General features: G+C 43.6%; 1 protein-coding gene across 1 annotated transcript in view; it reads left to right on the top strand.

Moving 5' to 3' along the window:
• Positions 1-15,488, top strand: part of LOC109912737 (N-acetylgalactosaminidase, alpha) — a 36,033-nt gene extending 20,545 nt beyond the window's left edge. Inside the window, exons 2-7 of the mRNA XM_048617331.1 lie at positions 295-472; positions 3,327-3,421; positions 4,753-4,914; positions 7,077-7,274; positions 11,218-11,361; positions 13,162-15,488. Coding sequence (XP_048473288.1) covers positions 295-472; positions 3,327-3,421; positions 4,753-4,914; positions 7,077-7,274; positions 11,218-11,361; positions 13,162-13,326 — 942 coding nt within the window. The 3' untranslated portion in view covers positions 13,327-15,488. The remainder of the gene's footprint in view (positions 1-294; positions 473-3,326; positions 3,422-4,752; positions 4,915-7,076; positions 7,275-11,217; positions 11,362-13,161) is intronic.
• Positions 15,489-15,966: the final 478 nt, after the last annotated feature.

Genomic DNA, 15,966 nt, shown 5'->3' with positions numbered 1-15,966 from the left:
TCCAGACCTGAAACGTTAGCTTTCCTGCTCCTCTGATGCTGCTTGGCCTGCTGTGTTCATCCAGCTCTACACCTTGTTATCTCAGATTCTCCAGCATCGGCAGTTCCTACTATAGCTGGAATCCAAGATGGCTGCCAATAAACCTCAGAGCTGGAGGAGCCCTTTGGACCTGCTGAAGTGAGTTGTGACTGTTCTGTATCAGAGCTCAATTGACACACCTTGATTTGGTAATTCTTCAAAACCCTCAACCAGCAAAACAACAAACCAAATGTTTCTGTCTGTCTTTTTTGACAGGTCCATGCAAAAGGCTTGAAGCTTGGTATTTATGGAGATCTGGGCACCTACACCTGTGGTGGCTATCCGGGCACCACACTGGACCAGATCGAGTTGGATGCTCGCACCTTTGCTTCTTGGGGAGTGGACATGCTGAAGCTAGATGGCTGCTACTCCAACTCCTCTACCAAGGCCCTGGGTGAGAACAGGAGCGACTGGCCTGGCTGGCATCACTCTGTTGCATCTGGGTGAACAGAGCACATTTGCCCCAAGCACTGTCCCACGTGGCTGTTCGGGATTAGGGAATCTCTGCAGAATTCATAGAATCTGAGAATGATACAGCACAGAAGGAGACCATTCAGCCCAATGTGGTTGTACTAGCAGCTTAGTAGTGCTATCCAATTGGTTCTATTCCCTTCTTTCCCAGTAGTCCTCCGAATGTTTTCATTTGAAATATTCTGTTTTGAAAGTTATTGTTTATTCTGCTTCCATCACCCATTCAGGTAGCACCTTCCAGATCATCACAGCTCCCTGTATAAAGTATATTCTCGTCTCCTAACTGACCAATACTGGAGGTGTATTTTTTCCTGTGCCATCTGATTACTACCATTCCTGTCATTGCAGAAGTCTCCTTATTTACTGTATCATTATTGTATATTAATGTGAGATAATCACGGCCTGATCTGTATACTCAATCCCAGGAGCAGTGTTTCATAGAGTCATATAGCACAGAAACAGACCCTTCCATCCAACTCGTCTGTGCCGACCATGTTCCCAAACTAAACTAGTCTCACTTGCCTGAGTTTGGTGCATATCCTTCTAAACCTTTCCTATTCGTGTACTTATCTAAATGTCTTTTAATTGTTGTAACTGTACTTGCATCCACCACTTCCTCTTGAAGTTCATTCCACACACGAACCACACTCTGTAAAACAAAAAGTTGCCCCTCATGCCCTTTTTAAAACTTTTTCCTCTCACCTTAGAAATAGTTTTAAACTCTCCTACACTAGGAAAAATACCCTTGCCATTCACCTTTGTGCCGCTCAGGATTTTATAAATCTCTGTAAGGTCACCCCTCAACCTCCTGTGCTTTAGTGAAAAAAGTTTCAGCCTCTCCAGCCTATTTTTATAACTCAAACTCTCCATTCCTAGCAACATCCTGATAAATCTTTTCTGAACCCTCTCCAATTTAATAATATCTTCCTACAGCGGGGCGTCTAGAACTGCATACAGTACTCTAGAAGAGGCCTTACCAACATACAGTACAACCTCAATATGACGCCCCAACTCCTATACTCAAAGGTCTGGGCAATGAATGCTTTCTTAGTCACCCAGTCTACCTGTGATGCAAATTTCAAAGAATTATGAACCTGAACCTCTCTCTATTCTACGACACCATCCAGGACCCTATCATTAATTGTATAAGTCCTGCCCTTGTTTGTTTTACCAAAATGCAGAAATGTCCATCAGGAGCCTTTGCCCCTGAGGTCATGGTTTCAAGCCCCCGCTGTAGTGACTGCAGCTGTGCTTCCACGTGTAGTCCTTAGAGTGTTACTGTATCAGAGTGTCATCTTTCAGATGAGATACCAAGGCTCTGTCTCCCATGGCAGTATTTTGGAACAAGAGTGGGGAACTTACTTCTAGAAGCTGAGGTAGTGTTTATTTTTCAATCAACATCCCAAATAAAACACAAGTTATGTGGTCATTATTTCATTGCTGTTTGTGGGAGCTTTCTGTAAGCATGTTGGCTGCTACATAATGACAGTGCCAGCACTTCAAAATGACAGGGTATTTCATTAGATGTAAGGCACTTTGGGGCATTCTGAAATGCAGGTTGTAAATATAAGTCAATAGAGAATTCAGAAGAAATGCCCTTTCTCAAAATAAAGCAATGGTGGTGTAAGAAATGATCCCTAGTGGCCACAGCTTGTAATTGCCTTGTTTACATAGAATTTCAATCCAAAATGTTTACATAGGCACTTTGAATGTTAAATGTTGATGTAAAAATATGACCAAGATTGTGGCACACCATAGTGACCATTCATGACGGCTCAGTGGTTAGCACTGCTGCCTCACAGCACTAGGAATCTGGTTCAGTTCCACCCTGGGGTGACTGTCTGTGTGGAGTTTGCACATTCTCCCCGCGTCTGTGTGGGTTTCCACCAGGTGCTTCAGTTTCCTCCCACAGTCCAAAGATGTGCAGGCTAGATGGATTGGCCATGCCAAATTACCCGTAGTGTTCAGGGGTGTGTCGATTAGGTGTGTTAGCCATGGGAAATGCAGGGTTACAGGGAAAGGTAGGGGGATGGGTCTGGGTGGGATGCTCTTTAGAGGGCTGGTGTGGATGTTTTGGGCCCAATGGCCTGTTTCCACACTGTGGGGATTCTGTGGTTCTACTCAGGTGATTCCTGGCATGTATATTATGAATTTTGTTCGTTGTTCTCCTATAAAAGTGGCTGTCTTGCGAGGATCTATTTTCATGGTCACCTCTCATTCTCCCAGTTACTCCTCAATCCAAAATTCCATTCTTAAAGCCCCTCTCTCACTCCCAACTCCCCAGGACCCTCCTCAAACTCACGTTTGTAATCAAGGCTTTGGTCATCTGCTTCCAACTTCTCTTTCTTTGGATCAAAATCTTTTTCTTGGAGCTGGTCACATTCCTGTGAAGTGACTTGGGGCATTTTCTGTTATGTTTAAGGACCGATAAGCTATTCAACTGCGGGTGGCATTGTACATATTATATTAAAGCTCAATCTTCTCCAGGCCAAAACTTCATTCATACTGGCCATTGAAGCAGAAACTGCAGGCTAATCAACTTGTCTAGCTCCCCCTCTGCAATGGCGGTGAACTGAGAGGACAGGGACAACTGGTGATTTTGTGACCGGGTTGAGGAGGAGAATTGGTAGAGTAGGAGGCTGTGGCAGTGTGGGGATGATAGGAGGAGTGGAAGCAGACTCTGTTCGGGTCTTCACTTGTTTTCTGGTTAGATCTGTGCTAATCAAAAGATGGATGGATTTTTAAGTGTAATCATTTGTCATTTCTTTTCTGAACAGGGTATCCATTGATGTCAAAGGCACTAAATGCCACAGGCCGTCCAATAGCCTTCTCCTGTAGCTGGCCAGCTTATGAAGGAGGTCTGCCCCCTCAAGTAAGGCTGAAGAACACAGTATCTGCCTCACTCTCTAATGGATGGATGGGGGTGGTGTGGGCTTGTTCACTTGGCTGGATGGCTGATTTATGATGCAGAGTGATGTGCGGTTTTCAATTTCCAGACCAGTTACCATGAAGGTCCCACCTTCTCAACCTTATTCTTCACCTGAGGCATGGTGACCCTCAGGTTAAACCACCACCAGTTGTCTCTCTGTAATGAGAGACATGAGTAATCCTCTAGGACTATGACAACTTTACCGAAGGGGGATCTCTCCTGGATTCCGCACGTGCTTGCCATGTTGTCTCTGGTTGCTAATTTCTTGTTAGCAGCCAGAATCTTGTGAATCTCATTACCCTCTTCTGACATTGATATTGAGGACAACATTACTGGGTGAGAAGAGAGCCAAAACTGGAAGTTCTGCTGCATGTTTGGAGGAATTCTGCCAGATCCCAGCCTCTGGAAGGTGTAGGGATCAGAAACACAAATAAATTGAAGGGTGAAGTGATGAGGAAATGCTTGTGAATGAAAGCTTCACAGCTTGGATGGAAAGTTAAAAGACCAGCTGAAATTGGACATTATCAAAACAGCTATCACAGCAGGAGCCATTCACATTGATGAGTCTGTTTGACTCGTCCTCACTTCAACTCTGTTCACCTGCTTTTGATCCATTACCCTTACCCAGCAAGAATCTATCTATCCCAGTTTTGAAATCTCCAGGTGAGCCCTGGCATCACTCTGCTTTAGGGAGAGAGACTTCCTGATTTCCAGCAACATTTGTGAGGGAAAAGTGCTACCTGAATTCAACCCTGCAATAGCCCCTGACTCATACTTGGGTTATTCTTTCTCAGTCAAATCCTTTAATCATCTTAAACACCTTGATTGTATCACCATTAAGTCTTTTAACTTTAAACCATAATCAGTCTAAGTTAATGTAATCGACCCTCATAGTTTAAGTATTGGAGCCATGGTACAATTTACCTGTGTCTCTTCCAAAGTGTTACTAGATTATATTCCCCTGGACAATGCCAATGGTATTTAACCAAAGTTTTTTTACAATTGAAGCAGAACCTCTTCCCTGTTGCATTCTGGGCCTTTGAGCTAAAGGCCTGTACTCCACCTTAATGAAGTACTTTGGGATCTCTTGAGGTTGTGAAGATGCTATAAAAATGCACTTCATTTTCACACTTACTCTTTTACCAGTTTACACCCTCCCCTCATGTTCTCCATCTCTTACTCTTCCCTGCTCACTCCTCCCCAACTGCATGCCCTCATCTTTCAGCCTCCTCCATTCATGAACATTGTCTTTATGAACGTATGGCTGTTTGCAGGTGAACTATACATTGCTGGGGGAGATCTGCAATCTGTGGAGGAACTATGCTGATATTGACGACTCGTGGGAGAGTGTTCGTGGCATCATTAACTGGTACTCGAGCCACCAGGATGTGCTGCAGCCTGCAGCTGGCCCGGGAAAGTGGAATGACCCAGACATGGTACCCTGCCTTATTTTCCTTGGTTCACACACTGCTCTGCCACTCAATGGGAGACTTTCAGACACACAGGGTTAGACATGTTCATTGGAGTAGTCCTTGCTGTCGGCACTTGTACAAATTAGGAGCAGAAGTAGGTCATTCAGGCCTTCAAGCCCGCTCTGTCATTCAGTAAGATCATTGCTGATCGCTACCCCCCCCCGCCATTTTGAAAGTTCTTGTATATTTTTATTATATCTTATATCTACGGTGTCCACTTTCATTCAGATGTCAACTTCCATTCAAAGTTCCACTCCACAGACTTGAGCCCCTATTCTGGACTAACAGTCCTAATGCCGCACTGCCAGAAGAGCTTTTGCCCTCAAGTGTTGTATGTAAAGGACCCTTGGTATTACTCACAGATGAGCAGGGAAGTTTTTCCTGGATGATTTTTATCCCTTGATAAACACTAGTAAACCAGATTTTCTGGTTATATTCTCGTTGCAGTCCATGCGATCTTGCTGTATCCATAAATTAGACATATTCCAGTTGTGACAATACTTCCGAATATTCATTGTTTCCGAACTTTGCAACGTCACAAGAGGCAAAAGCTGCCAATCCCTCTGACAGGAAGAAGGAAGGGGAAGGGGCCAGTGACGGGCTACGCGGCAATGTGGCTGAAAACCACCTTGTAATTTCTGCTAATGTGTTGGTGAGGTATCATATTGGTGTCTTTCTCCATGGTTCCTGTCATCGATTCTATCCTTCTCATGTGTCATTGTCTGAAACTGAACCAGATTGTTTGTAATCTTGACATCCTAATTGAGCTAGCTAAGGTTTAAGCCCCGTACTCTCTCCATCACTGGCATCACCTATTTCCATCTCCCTAACATCACCGTATACTGTACCTTTCCCAGTTCACCAGCTGCTGTAACTCTGGACCCTCCAAGCTCGTCTATTCCGATGTGGCCAGCCTCTAACCCTCTGCAAAGATCAGCATATCCAAGCCTCTGCTGCCCTCCCCTGACTAGTACCGGGTCCTGATTCACCTGTATCACCCCTCTGCTTGCTCCCTGGCATTGACTTCTGAAACCACAGTGCTTCGAATTCTCACCCTCGTTTTCAAATCTTTTGCCCCCTCCTGATGTCTGGGACCCCATCTAGCTCTGCAATCCTCCAGTTTTGGCCTCTTGCACATCCCCAATTTCCATCTCTCCATCACTGGTGCTCAGTGTCCACATAGCCGCGTGCTGATATATTGACTTCCGGTTCTGGAAACCACTGCCGTGCATGGACCCTGGAGAAAATCAAATTCAGGGGAATGTAGCTAATGCCTATGTCTTCAACTATCCAGGCCCCGATCTCTCCCTAAACTTCTCCAATTTTCTACCTGTGTTTCTTCTTTGAGATGCGCCTAAGATCGATATTACTTGATCTAGTATCACTGTCAAATTCATAGAATCATACAGTATAAAGAGGCCTTTCGGTCCATCGAAACTGTTCACCCAAAAATGTACTACTTGCTACATTAGTCTCACTTTCTCACACATAGCCTTGAATGTTATGATATTTCAAGTGCTCGTCCAAGTACCTTTTAAAGGTTTTAAGGTTTCCTGCCTCAGCTGCCCCTCCCAGGCAGTGCATTCCTGTGCCCCACCACTGTAGGTGAAACATTTTTTCTCAAATCCCCTCTAAACCTCCTTCCTTTCACCTTGAAAGTGTGCCCCCTTGTTACTGACCCTTCAACTAAGGGAAACAATTGCTTTCTATCCAGCTTATCCATGCCCCTTGTAATCCTATATACCTCAGGACCCCACTCAACCTTCTCTGCTCCAAAGGAAATAACTCAAGCTTATCCAGCCTGTCTTCATAGCTGTTTACATCTGTCAGCCAGGGCTCCCTGATTGGACCATATCAATAGCCCCAATCAGGGAACTCTTAATCTATGAGGTCCACCCGGCTGACTGTGTTACAGTCACTAGAGTCCTGCCATTCATTGAGTACTCCCTTGCCATGATATTGTCATGTCTTAAAATTATGTTTGGTTACATTACTGCAAAGTGCCTTGGTATAGTTTACTCAGTTAAAGGGTTTTTTTTAGAAAGGTTATATTTGTTATATAGTTAGTTACAGTGGTGTACTATCTCCATCCCTCATGCTCCTTTTTGATGTTTCTTTTCCTCTAGTTAATTATCGGGAACTTCGGCCTGAGTTACGAGCAGTCTAAGTCACAGATGGCTCTCTGGGCCATTCTAGCTGCTCCCCTCTTTATGTCTAATGATTTGCGGGCTATCTCCTTGAAGGCATCTTCCATCCTACAGAACAAGCTGCTGATCAGGATTAACCAGGATCCACTGGGAGTGCAGGGCCGTATGCTTCTGAAGGTGAGCAGCAGGAGAGATGGAACAGCAAGGAGATGCTGGGCTTTGAGGTGGGATTGGGCCCAGCACCAAAGTACATGATGAGATTGAAGGAATAAGTGAAGCTAGAGAGGGTTCAGAAGAGATTTACCAGGATGTTGCCAGGTATGGAAGGTGTGAGTTATAAAGAAAGGCTGGGACTTCTTTCACTGGAGCGGAGGAGGTTGAGAGGTGACCTTATAGAGGTTTATACAATCATGAGGGGGATAGCTAGGTTAATGGTAGGTGCCCTTTTCCTTAGGATGGGGGATTTCAAGACTAGGGGACATATTTTTAGGGTGAGAGAAGAGTGATTTAAAAAAGACATGAAGGCAATTTTTTTTTATAAGAGTCGTTCGCATGTGGAATGAACTTCCACAGAAAGTGGTGGATGCAGGTAGAATTACAACATTTAATAGACATTTGGATAAGTACATGAAAAAGAAAGATTTGGAGGGATATAGGGCAAGCGCAGGCAGGTGGGACTAGTTTAGTTTGGGATTATGGTCAACATCTTTAAGCCATGTGGACTGAAATGTCCCATGTCATTTTCATCTCTGATGAGTTAATTATTCTAAGTTGGGTCAAGTTGAGAGATGTTAGAATTGGCATGTGTGGATGAGGATGTACCATCTCTTACTGGTTACCAGTAACAATGGAGTTCACAGCCCAGATGGGAGATTGGCCCGTACTAGGGTCATGGGCACATTCTTGGTCAACCATGGTTGGATGCCCCATGAGAATGGAGGAGCTGATGTGAAAGAGTTGTGGAACAAGGGGATCAGTGTTTGGCTGTGGTTCAGAAATCAGTGACCCAGTTAGGTGGATCTTTAGGGAGTGGGGCATTTCACATTTGTGCCATTATTTAAGGCTTGTTCCTGCCAAGCTGGAGGTCTAAAATGTTTTGTGCTGGGAATGTGAGTTGATTGCAGAATAATAAGGGTGAAAGGACATTTGAGATCAATGGCATATCTCCTTAAGCAGTAAACTAATAAATAAACAGAGAAAGAACTGAGGAAGATAAATTAGAGACAAATTAGCAAATTCATTCAAAGGCATTTAAACTGTTTAATCTCATTTCTTCAGATAGTTGTTGGAGATTTTTGGTGATGTTGGAGCTGTACTTCCTAATGCAATCCTTATCTTGCTATTTAATGGCATATTCTGTGTATAGTTTGTACACTGTCATAGATTAATTATTAATCACTGATCGAAGCTGGCAAACATCTGATTGCTGCTTGGTCATCTGAAACTTTATTTTCCATCCAGGACTGATTAAAAACACTGCTGTTATTGCTGAGATACAAGAAGAGAAATAAAGAAATTGTAAGAAAGAGAATAGGTTAGAAAAGAAAGAAAATGTAAAATCTGACATTTTAAATTGCTGTATCTCCAGGTGCAATCTTGAAGATGTTTATAAGATATAGGAGCACAATTTACACCATTTTGCCCATGGAGTCTGCTCCACCATTCAAACATGGCTGATATGTTTCTCAACCCTGCCTTCTCCCTGTACCCCTTGATCTCCTTACAAATCAAGAACCTGTCTCTGTCTTAAATACACTCAATGACTTGGCCTCCACAGCCCTCTGTGGCAATGAGTTCCACAGATTTATGACCCTCTGGCTGAAGAAAATACTCCTCATCTCCGTTCTAAAGGCTTGTCCCTTCACTCTGAGGCTGTCCCCTCGGGTCCTAGTTTCTCCTACTAGTGGAAACGTCTTCTCCACGTCCAATCTATCTGGAGCCCTCAATATTCTGTAAGTGTCAATGAGATCCCCCCCTCATTCTTCTAAACTCCATCATGTATGGATCCAGAGTCCTCAATTGCTCCTCATATAACAAGCCCATCATCCCTGGGATCTTTCCTGTAAACCTGCTCTGGACCCCCTCCAATGCCAGTGCCTCCTTCCTTAGATACAGAGACCAAAACTGTTCACAAATTTCCATATGTGGTCTGAGCAGAGCCTGGTATATCTTCAGCAGTACATCTCTGCTGTCGTATTCTAGTACTCTTGAAATGAATATTAACATTGCATTTGCCTTCCTAACTGATAACTGAACCCGCATGTTAAGTTTTAAGAGAATCCTGAACTAGGACTCCAAAGTCTCTTTGTGATTCAGATTTCTGAAGCCTTTCCACATTTAGAAAATAGTTCTTCCTTGGGATGAACTTCTGTTGATCCTCTTGAGTTACCCCCAGAATTGCTGGTGCATTGTCTTCCTGCTAGGCTGTCTTTTCAATCAACTCTGGCCAGTTCTGTCTTTGTCTTTTCAGTCACCTTTACTCAGTTGTAATACCATTATATCTGATTTAAGTTTCTCCCTCTCAGAATTCACCCTGAAGTTTATCATACTATGATCACTGCCCCTTAGGAAGGGTTCCCTCACTTAAGCTCCTTAATCAAGTCTGCCTCATTACACATCACCAAATCCAGAATTGTCTGTTCCCTATTGGGCTCTAACATAAGCTTCTTCCACAAATTCCTTTTCTTCAGATCCGCTGAAGAAACCTGATTTTTCCAGTCCACCTGCATATTGAAGATTATTGTAATAGTGCCTTTCTTACATGCCTTTTTTATCCTCTGATTTTTTTTTTGCCACATTCTGACTACTGCTAGGAGGCCTGTACACAACTCACTTCAGGGGCTATTTCCCTTTGCTGTTCCTCAACTCTACCTATGCAGATTCTTCGCCTTCAGGCTCTATTATCACTTCTTCCTATTGGTTTAATTTCATTTCTTACTAACAAGGCAACTGTGCCCCTTTGCCCATTTGCCTGTCCTATTGATAGGACATGTATCCTTGGATATTTAGTTCCTAGCCCTGATCCCCTTCCAGCCATGTACCCACCAATTTCAACCTGGTGCTACAAGCTTATTTACCTTGTTTCATACACTGTGTGCATTTAAGTACAACATTAAGTACAACACCCTCAGTCCTGCACTAACTGACCCCTTCTCAGAGTTGTCTGCTGTACCTAAAGTTAGATTCCTAACCCTTTCCATACTCTGTCCTATTACTTCTTCTGGACTCTTTAATAACCTCTGCTGAGCCCTCCCTACTGTTTAAATTTTTCCATAACTTTCAAGGCAACTGAAACCAGCCTCCACTATTTGGTTTAAAGCCTTATTCACAACCCTAGTGGATGACATTGGCGTCTTTGTGCACACGTTGTTTTCCTCATTAGGTATTTGCCAAAGAAGTATCCTGCTTTAACATGAGAATGCTAGAGGATCTTTTTGAGGTATTAAGTTAGCATGACTCAAACCTATTCTATTACCTATCTGAAGATCTTTCTGTTCAATTGTAGTCTCCTGCCCTTTCTCCCTTCAGCAAAAATATCAAATGTTTTTAATCAACCCAGGTGAAAAATAATATTTGAGGAGTGCAAACAATAATCCAGGTGCTAGATTTGATAATTATTGGTTATTAATTAATTACAGTACACAAACCATACAGAATATACCATTAAATAATGGAATAAAGATTTCTTAAATGTATAAGGAATGTGCTGTCTACAGTTGTGCTGTCACCAAAAAATCTCCAACAACAATTGATTATCTGAAGGAATGAAAATTAATGTTCGAAACTGATATCTTTCTAGGCCAGAGAGGCTGACTAGCAATCATTAATCATGTCCATGTTGTTAAAAGGTATTTAGACTGTTAGAAAACAGATTTAACATGAGATTAGTTTAATAGCTAATAAACGCACAGATACAACAAGTATGATGAGGCTGAGAGTGAGATGCTGATCATGCAATGTAAATCAACTAGCACATTCTCAGAATTTGGAACATGACTCTCTTAATTTTTGCCCAATTTTCACATTCGTAATGGTTAACATGCCAGTATTTTTTGCAGCAGGTTGTGGCCAATCTGTTTTCAATAGCTATTATTTTTCCTGTTCCCCTCCCTCATCCCAGGGTAAGAACAATATTGAAGTCTGGTTGCGAGAACTTTCATCATCAACCATGGCACTAGCTTTCTTCAGTCAGCGCACTGACATGCCTTACCACTACACAACGTCTCTCAGCCAGCTCAACATTACCACCCCTCCGCTGTTCTCAGTGAGTATGGATTGCCTTTTGTGGTTTGATCAGGATATTACTGAAGCAAAACAGCTTCACAAGGGTAATGCCAGAGTGGAGAGGTCAATGGATTGGCCATGCTAAATTGCTCATAGTGTTTCACTGATGTGTAGGTTAGTCATGGGAAATGCAGGGTTACAGGGATAGGGTAAGGCAATGGGTCGGGGTGGGAATGATCTTTGGAGCATCAGTGTGGACTGGTTGGGCTGAATGGCCTGTTCCCACACTGTAGGATTCTATTCTATTCAACTCTCAGGGACATTTGAACAAGCTGAGGCTCTTTTTCCCTGGTAAAGTCAGACCTGAGAACTTTGTTTTAACATTATGAATGGCGGCACAGTAGCTCAGTGATTTGCACTGCTGCCTCACAGCACCAGGGACCCAGGTTTGATTCCAGCTTCAGGCCACTGTTTCTGTGGAGTTTGCATTTTCTCCCCATATCTGCATGGGTTTCTTCCTGATGCTCTAGTTCCCTCCCAAAGTCCAAAAATGTGTAGGTTAGGTGGATTGTCCATGCCAAATTGCTTCGTAGTGACCAGGGATGTGTAGGCTTGGTGGATTAGTTATGGTGAATGCAGGGTTACGGAGCCTGCATGGGATGCTCTTCAGAGGGTCGGTGCAGACTTGATGGACCAAATGGCCTCCACCAGCACTGTAGGGATTCTATGATTCTATTATTGGATTTGACAGCTGGGTAGATGCAGAGAGGAAATTCTCTGTAATTCAGGAGAAACTTCTTCACCCAGAACGTGGTTCAAATGTGGGACGCTTTTCCCCCAACGGGAAGGGATTGGTGCAAACAGTACAGATAAATTTAATGGGAAGTTATATGAACAAAGGAAGGAGTAGGGAATAGAAGCGTACTGATGGGGTGTGATGAACGGAGCAGGAACCTGAACACTGGCAGAGATTACTGGCTCTGAATGATAGAGTGCTGTAGATTTGATGAAATTGAGGTGCTGTGAGACCTTGCCAAGTTGCATTTGGAGAATCTGCATCTGTAACTCCCCTCTGGGACATCAGTGACATTTTACCAGGCATCTTTTCTTCAGGTAACAAGAAAACAGCAGAATTGTCTCCCCACTCTGCCAAACACAGCCACATCACTTCCACAAGTCCCTGTCTTACCCCCATTATCCTCCCAGGCCTATGCTGCTTATCTCCTTATTTATAATGGATGCTATTTAAACCCAGCACCCTGTAGTACTCTCACTGGCTGGATTCTGTCATTACAAATACATTTGCTGCTTCAATTAGAATTGCAGACATGGAAATTTAGGCTGTAAGTACAAACTGAAGGACAATGTTCATGTGTATAGATACATAGATTTGCCCATTGACTGCTGTCTGGGGAAGCAAGTTCCATAAAATCATAGTTCCCTGAGTGAAAAATATTCTCTTCATCTCTGTCTTAAATGCGAGCTCCTTCTTTTTAAATTGTATCCCCTAGACTTAGTCTGTCCCAGAAGGGAGCCCCATCCTCTCAATGTGCACCTCCAGGATCTTCTGCATTTCAATAAGAACACCTTTCATTATTCTAAATTCCAGCCATTACAGGCCCAACCTTTCCCCATGAGGTGATAACCTCATCTTAAGAATTAGCTAAATGCATCTTTGCTGAGCTGATTCCAATGTATGATTTACTCTCTCATTCTATTTGTAAAACATTCTTTGCCTGACCAGAACTCCGTGGACAGTTTTAAGTTCATTGCCCAGTTTGAGAATGAGTACTACTTCGCACGTGCCCTGACTTGGTCCTTTTGTTTTTTCTGGATTTAGATGCAGGATGTATACTCGGGGTGGGTCCTGCACAGGCTCGAAGTCAACACCAAGTTCACTGTCACCATTAATCCCAGCGGAGTTGTGATGCTGTTCGTGTATCCTGAGAGACAGTTAATACAGAAATGGGAGAAAAGGCCAGAATCCGGCCTCTTGAAACTGTGAAGAGGCCTTCATCACCCATGGCAACTACTATAAACTTTTTATTCCTCTCACGCACGTTGACTCTATGAATGTCTGTTTTATTCTCAAATTGAAAGCTCAGTTGTGCACCAAGCAAGAAAGGTATTCCCAATACCTTCTCTTTTCAGGATTTTGCGGGCTTTATTTTGTACTTTTACATCCAACTTAATTTACAATGCTCTGTGGACCTAAAAATTGCCCCCATGTCTTTTTTAAAATCTTTCTCCTCTCATCTTAAAAATACACCCCCTAGTCTTGAAATCCCCCATCCTAGGGAAAAGACACCTGCCATTCATCTTATCTATGCCCCTAATGATTTTAGAAACCTCCATAAGGTCACTTCTCAATCTCCTATGCTCTAGTGCAAAAAGTCCCAGCCTATCCAGCCTCTCCTTATAACTCAAAGGCCTCCTCTCCCTGCACCCCAGTGCTGGAGGCCATTCCTTCAGCTGCCCAGGCAGTGCTCAGTCCTGGAATTCTGTCCCTAAACCTCTCGACTGCTCTACTTCATTAAGACCCTCCTTGAAACCAGGGTCTTTGATCAAGGTTTTGGGGTCTCCTCCTTTCTTTTAACCAGGTGTCTATTTTGATTAGACCCCCAGCCTCTGTAATGTACCTTGGAAAGTTTAATACACAGGAGATACAAAGTGTCTGTAAGTTATTGAAGATCAGACCAGATCCATTTAGAGGAGATTCTGAAACTTCAGCGACCTCCCCCACCAACCCCCACACACCCGCACCTGCCCCCGCCCCCAGTTATACGCGGACATATTTTCCTGCCTTCACTCCTGAAGGCAGCCTGAATGGGTGGGATCAAACTCCCCCAGAGCCTGAATGTTTAGTTTTAGTTTTTCAGTAGCAGTTGCCAGGGTCTTGAAGCTGAATGTGGAAGCTGTTTTTCCTCTCCCTGATACAGCTAAAAGCTGGGGTTCTCTTCCTGTTGTTAGAATTACATCCGGAACATGATGCCTGGCATTTACCTATAAAATAAGAAAAAGTTAGGGTCCAGGCTATCCTCTTAATATATTTTGAGGGGATTTGGTCTGATCCATAACAAAGGTCTATCTCCTCTTCCTTTACTCATGAACGAGCAGACATGGTTAGTCTCTATTTACTCTGTCAGCTCCTCTTAATATCCTGAAAACTTCAATCAAATCACTCCTTACCCTCCCTATATTGATGATAAGAAAGTGCTGAGGAAGGGGGATTACACACTGAAAGGGAAGCAGGATTTTCTAAATGGGGAGAAAATTCAGAAGTCAGAAGTGCAAAGAGATTTGGGAGTTCTAGTCCAGGATTCTCTCAAGGTAAACTTGCCGGTTGAGTCAGTAGTCAGGAAGGCAAATGCAACCTTGGCATTTATTTTAAGACAACTTGAATATAAAAGCAGGGATGTACTACTGAGGCTTTATAAGGCCCTGGTCAGGCCACATTTGGAATATTGTGTGCAGTTTTGAGCCCCATATCTCAGGAAGGATGTACTGGCCCTGGAGTGGATTCAGAGGAGGTTCACGAGAATGGTCCCAGGAATGAGAAACTTAACATATGAGGAACATTTGAGGACTATACTCATTGGAGTTTAGAAGGATGAGGGGGGATCTAATTGAAACTGACAGAATACCGAATGGTCTGGGCAGAGTGGACATTGGGAAGATGCTTCCATTGGTAGGAGTGTCTAGGACCCAAGGGCACAGCCTTAGAGTAAAGGGAAGACCTTTTAGAACGGAGATAAGGAGAAACTTCTTCAGCCAGAGAGTGGTGAATCTATGTAATTCACTGCCACAGAAGGCTGTGGAGGCCAGGTCATTGAGTACATTTAATACTGAGATAGATAGGTTCTTGATTATCAAGGGGATCAAGGGTTATGGGGAGAATGGGGTTGAGGAACTTATCAGCCATGATTGAATGGCGGAGCAGACTCGATGGGCCGAATAGTCAAATTTCTGCTCCTATGTCTTATGGTCTTATGGTCTACAGAATTGTTTTCTTTCATTTTAAAATGTTTTGTATGTTTCCTGTTAGTTGTAAACTGTATTAACAATTCTGAAGTAAATTGCTTCTACTTTGATTTTTGTACTAAACTAAATGCTTCCATTGTATATTTTTTTCAAAAGCTCAAATAAACATTGACATTGAGTTTGAAACCTCATTGTAACAGATTCTGTCAGGGATTTGGTGATGTTCGTGGTACAGGAGTGGGGTAGTGCCAGTAGTGTCCCTGCCTCAGGGCTAGGAGACCCAGGATGGACATGTCATCTGAGGAATGGGAGGGGGAGTTGTACTGCATCCACTGTACCCATTGTGGCCTCCTCTACATCAGGGAAACCAAGCGGAGGCTTGGGGACCGCTTTGCAGAACACCTATGCTTGGTTCGCAATAAACAACTGCACCTCCCAGTCGCGAACCATTTCAACTCCCCCTCCCATTCCTCAGACGACATGTCCATCCTGGGCCTCCTGCAGTGCCACAACGATGCCACCTGAAGGTTGCAGGAACAGCAACTCATATTCCGCTTGGGAACCCTGCAGCCCAATGGTATCAATGTGGATTTCACAAGCTTCAAAATCTCCCCTCCCCCTACCGCATCCCAAAACCAGCCCAGCTCGTCCCCGCCTCCCTAAC

Source organism: Rhincodon typus, chromosome 37 (genome assembly GCF_021869965.1).
Source record: "Rhincodon typus isolate 14 chromosome 37, sRhiTyp1.1, whole genome shotgun sequence".
Classification (NCBI taxonomy): domain Eukaryota; kingdom Metazoa; phylum Chordata; class Chondrichthyes; order Orectolobiformes; family Rhincodontidae; genus Rhincodon; species Rhincodon typus.
Note: the sequence above shows the minus strand (reverse complement) of the source record. Positions and strands in the feature narration are given on the sequence as shown.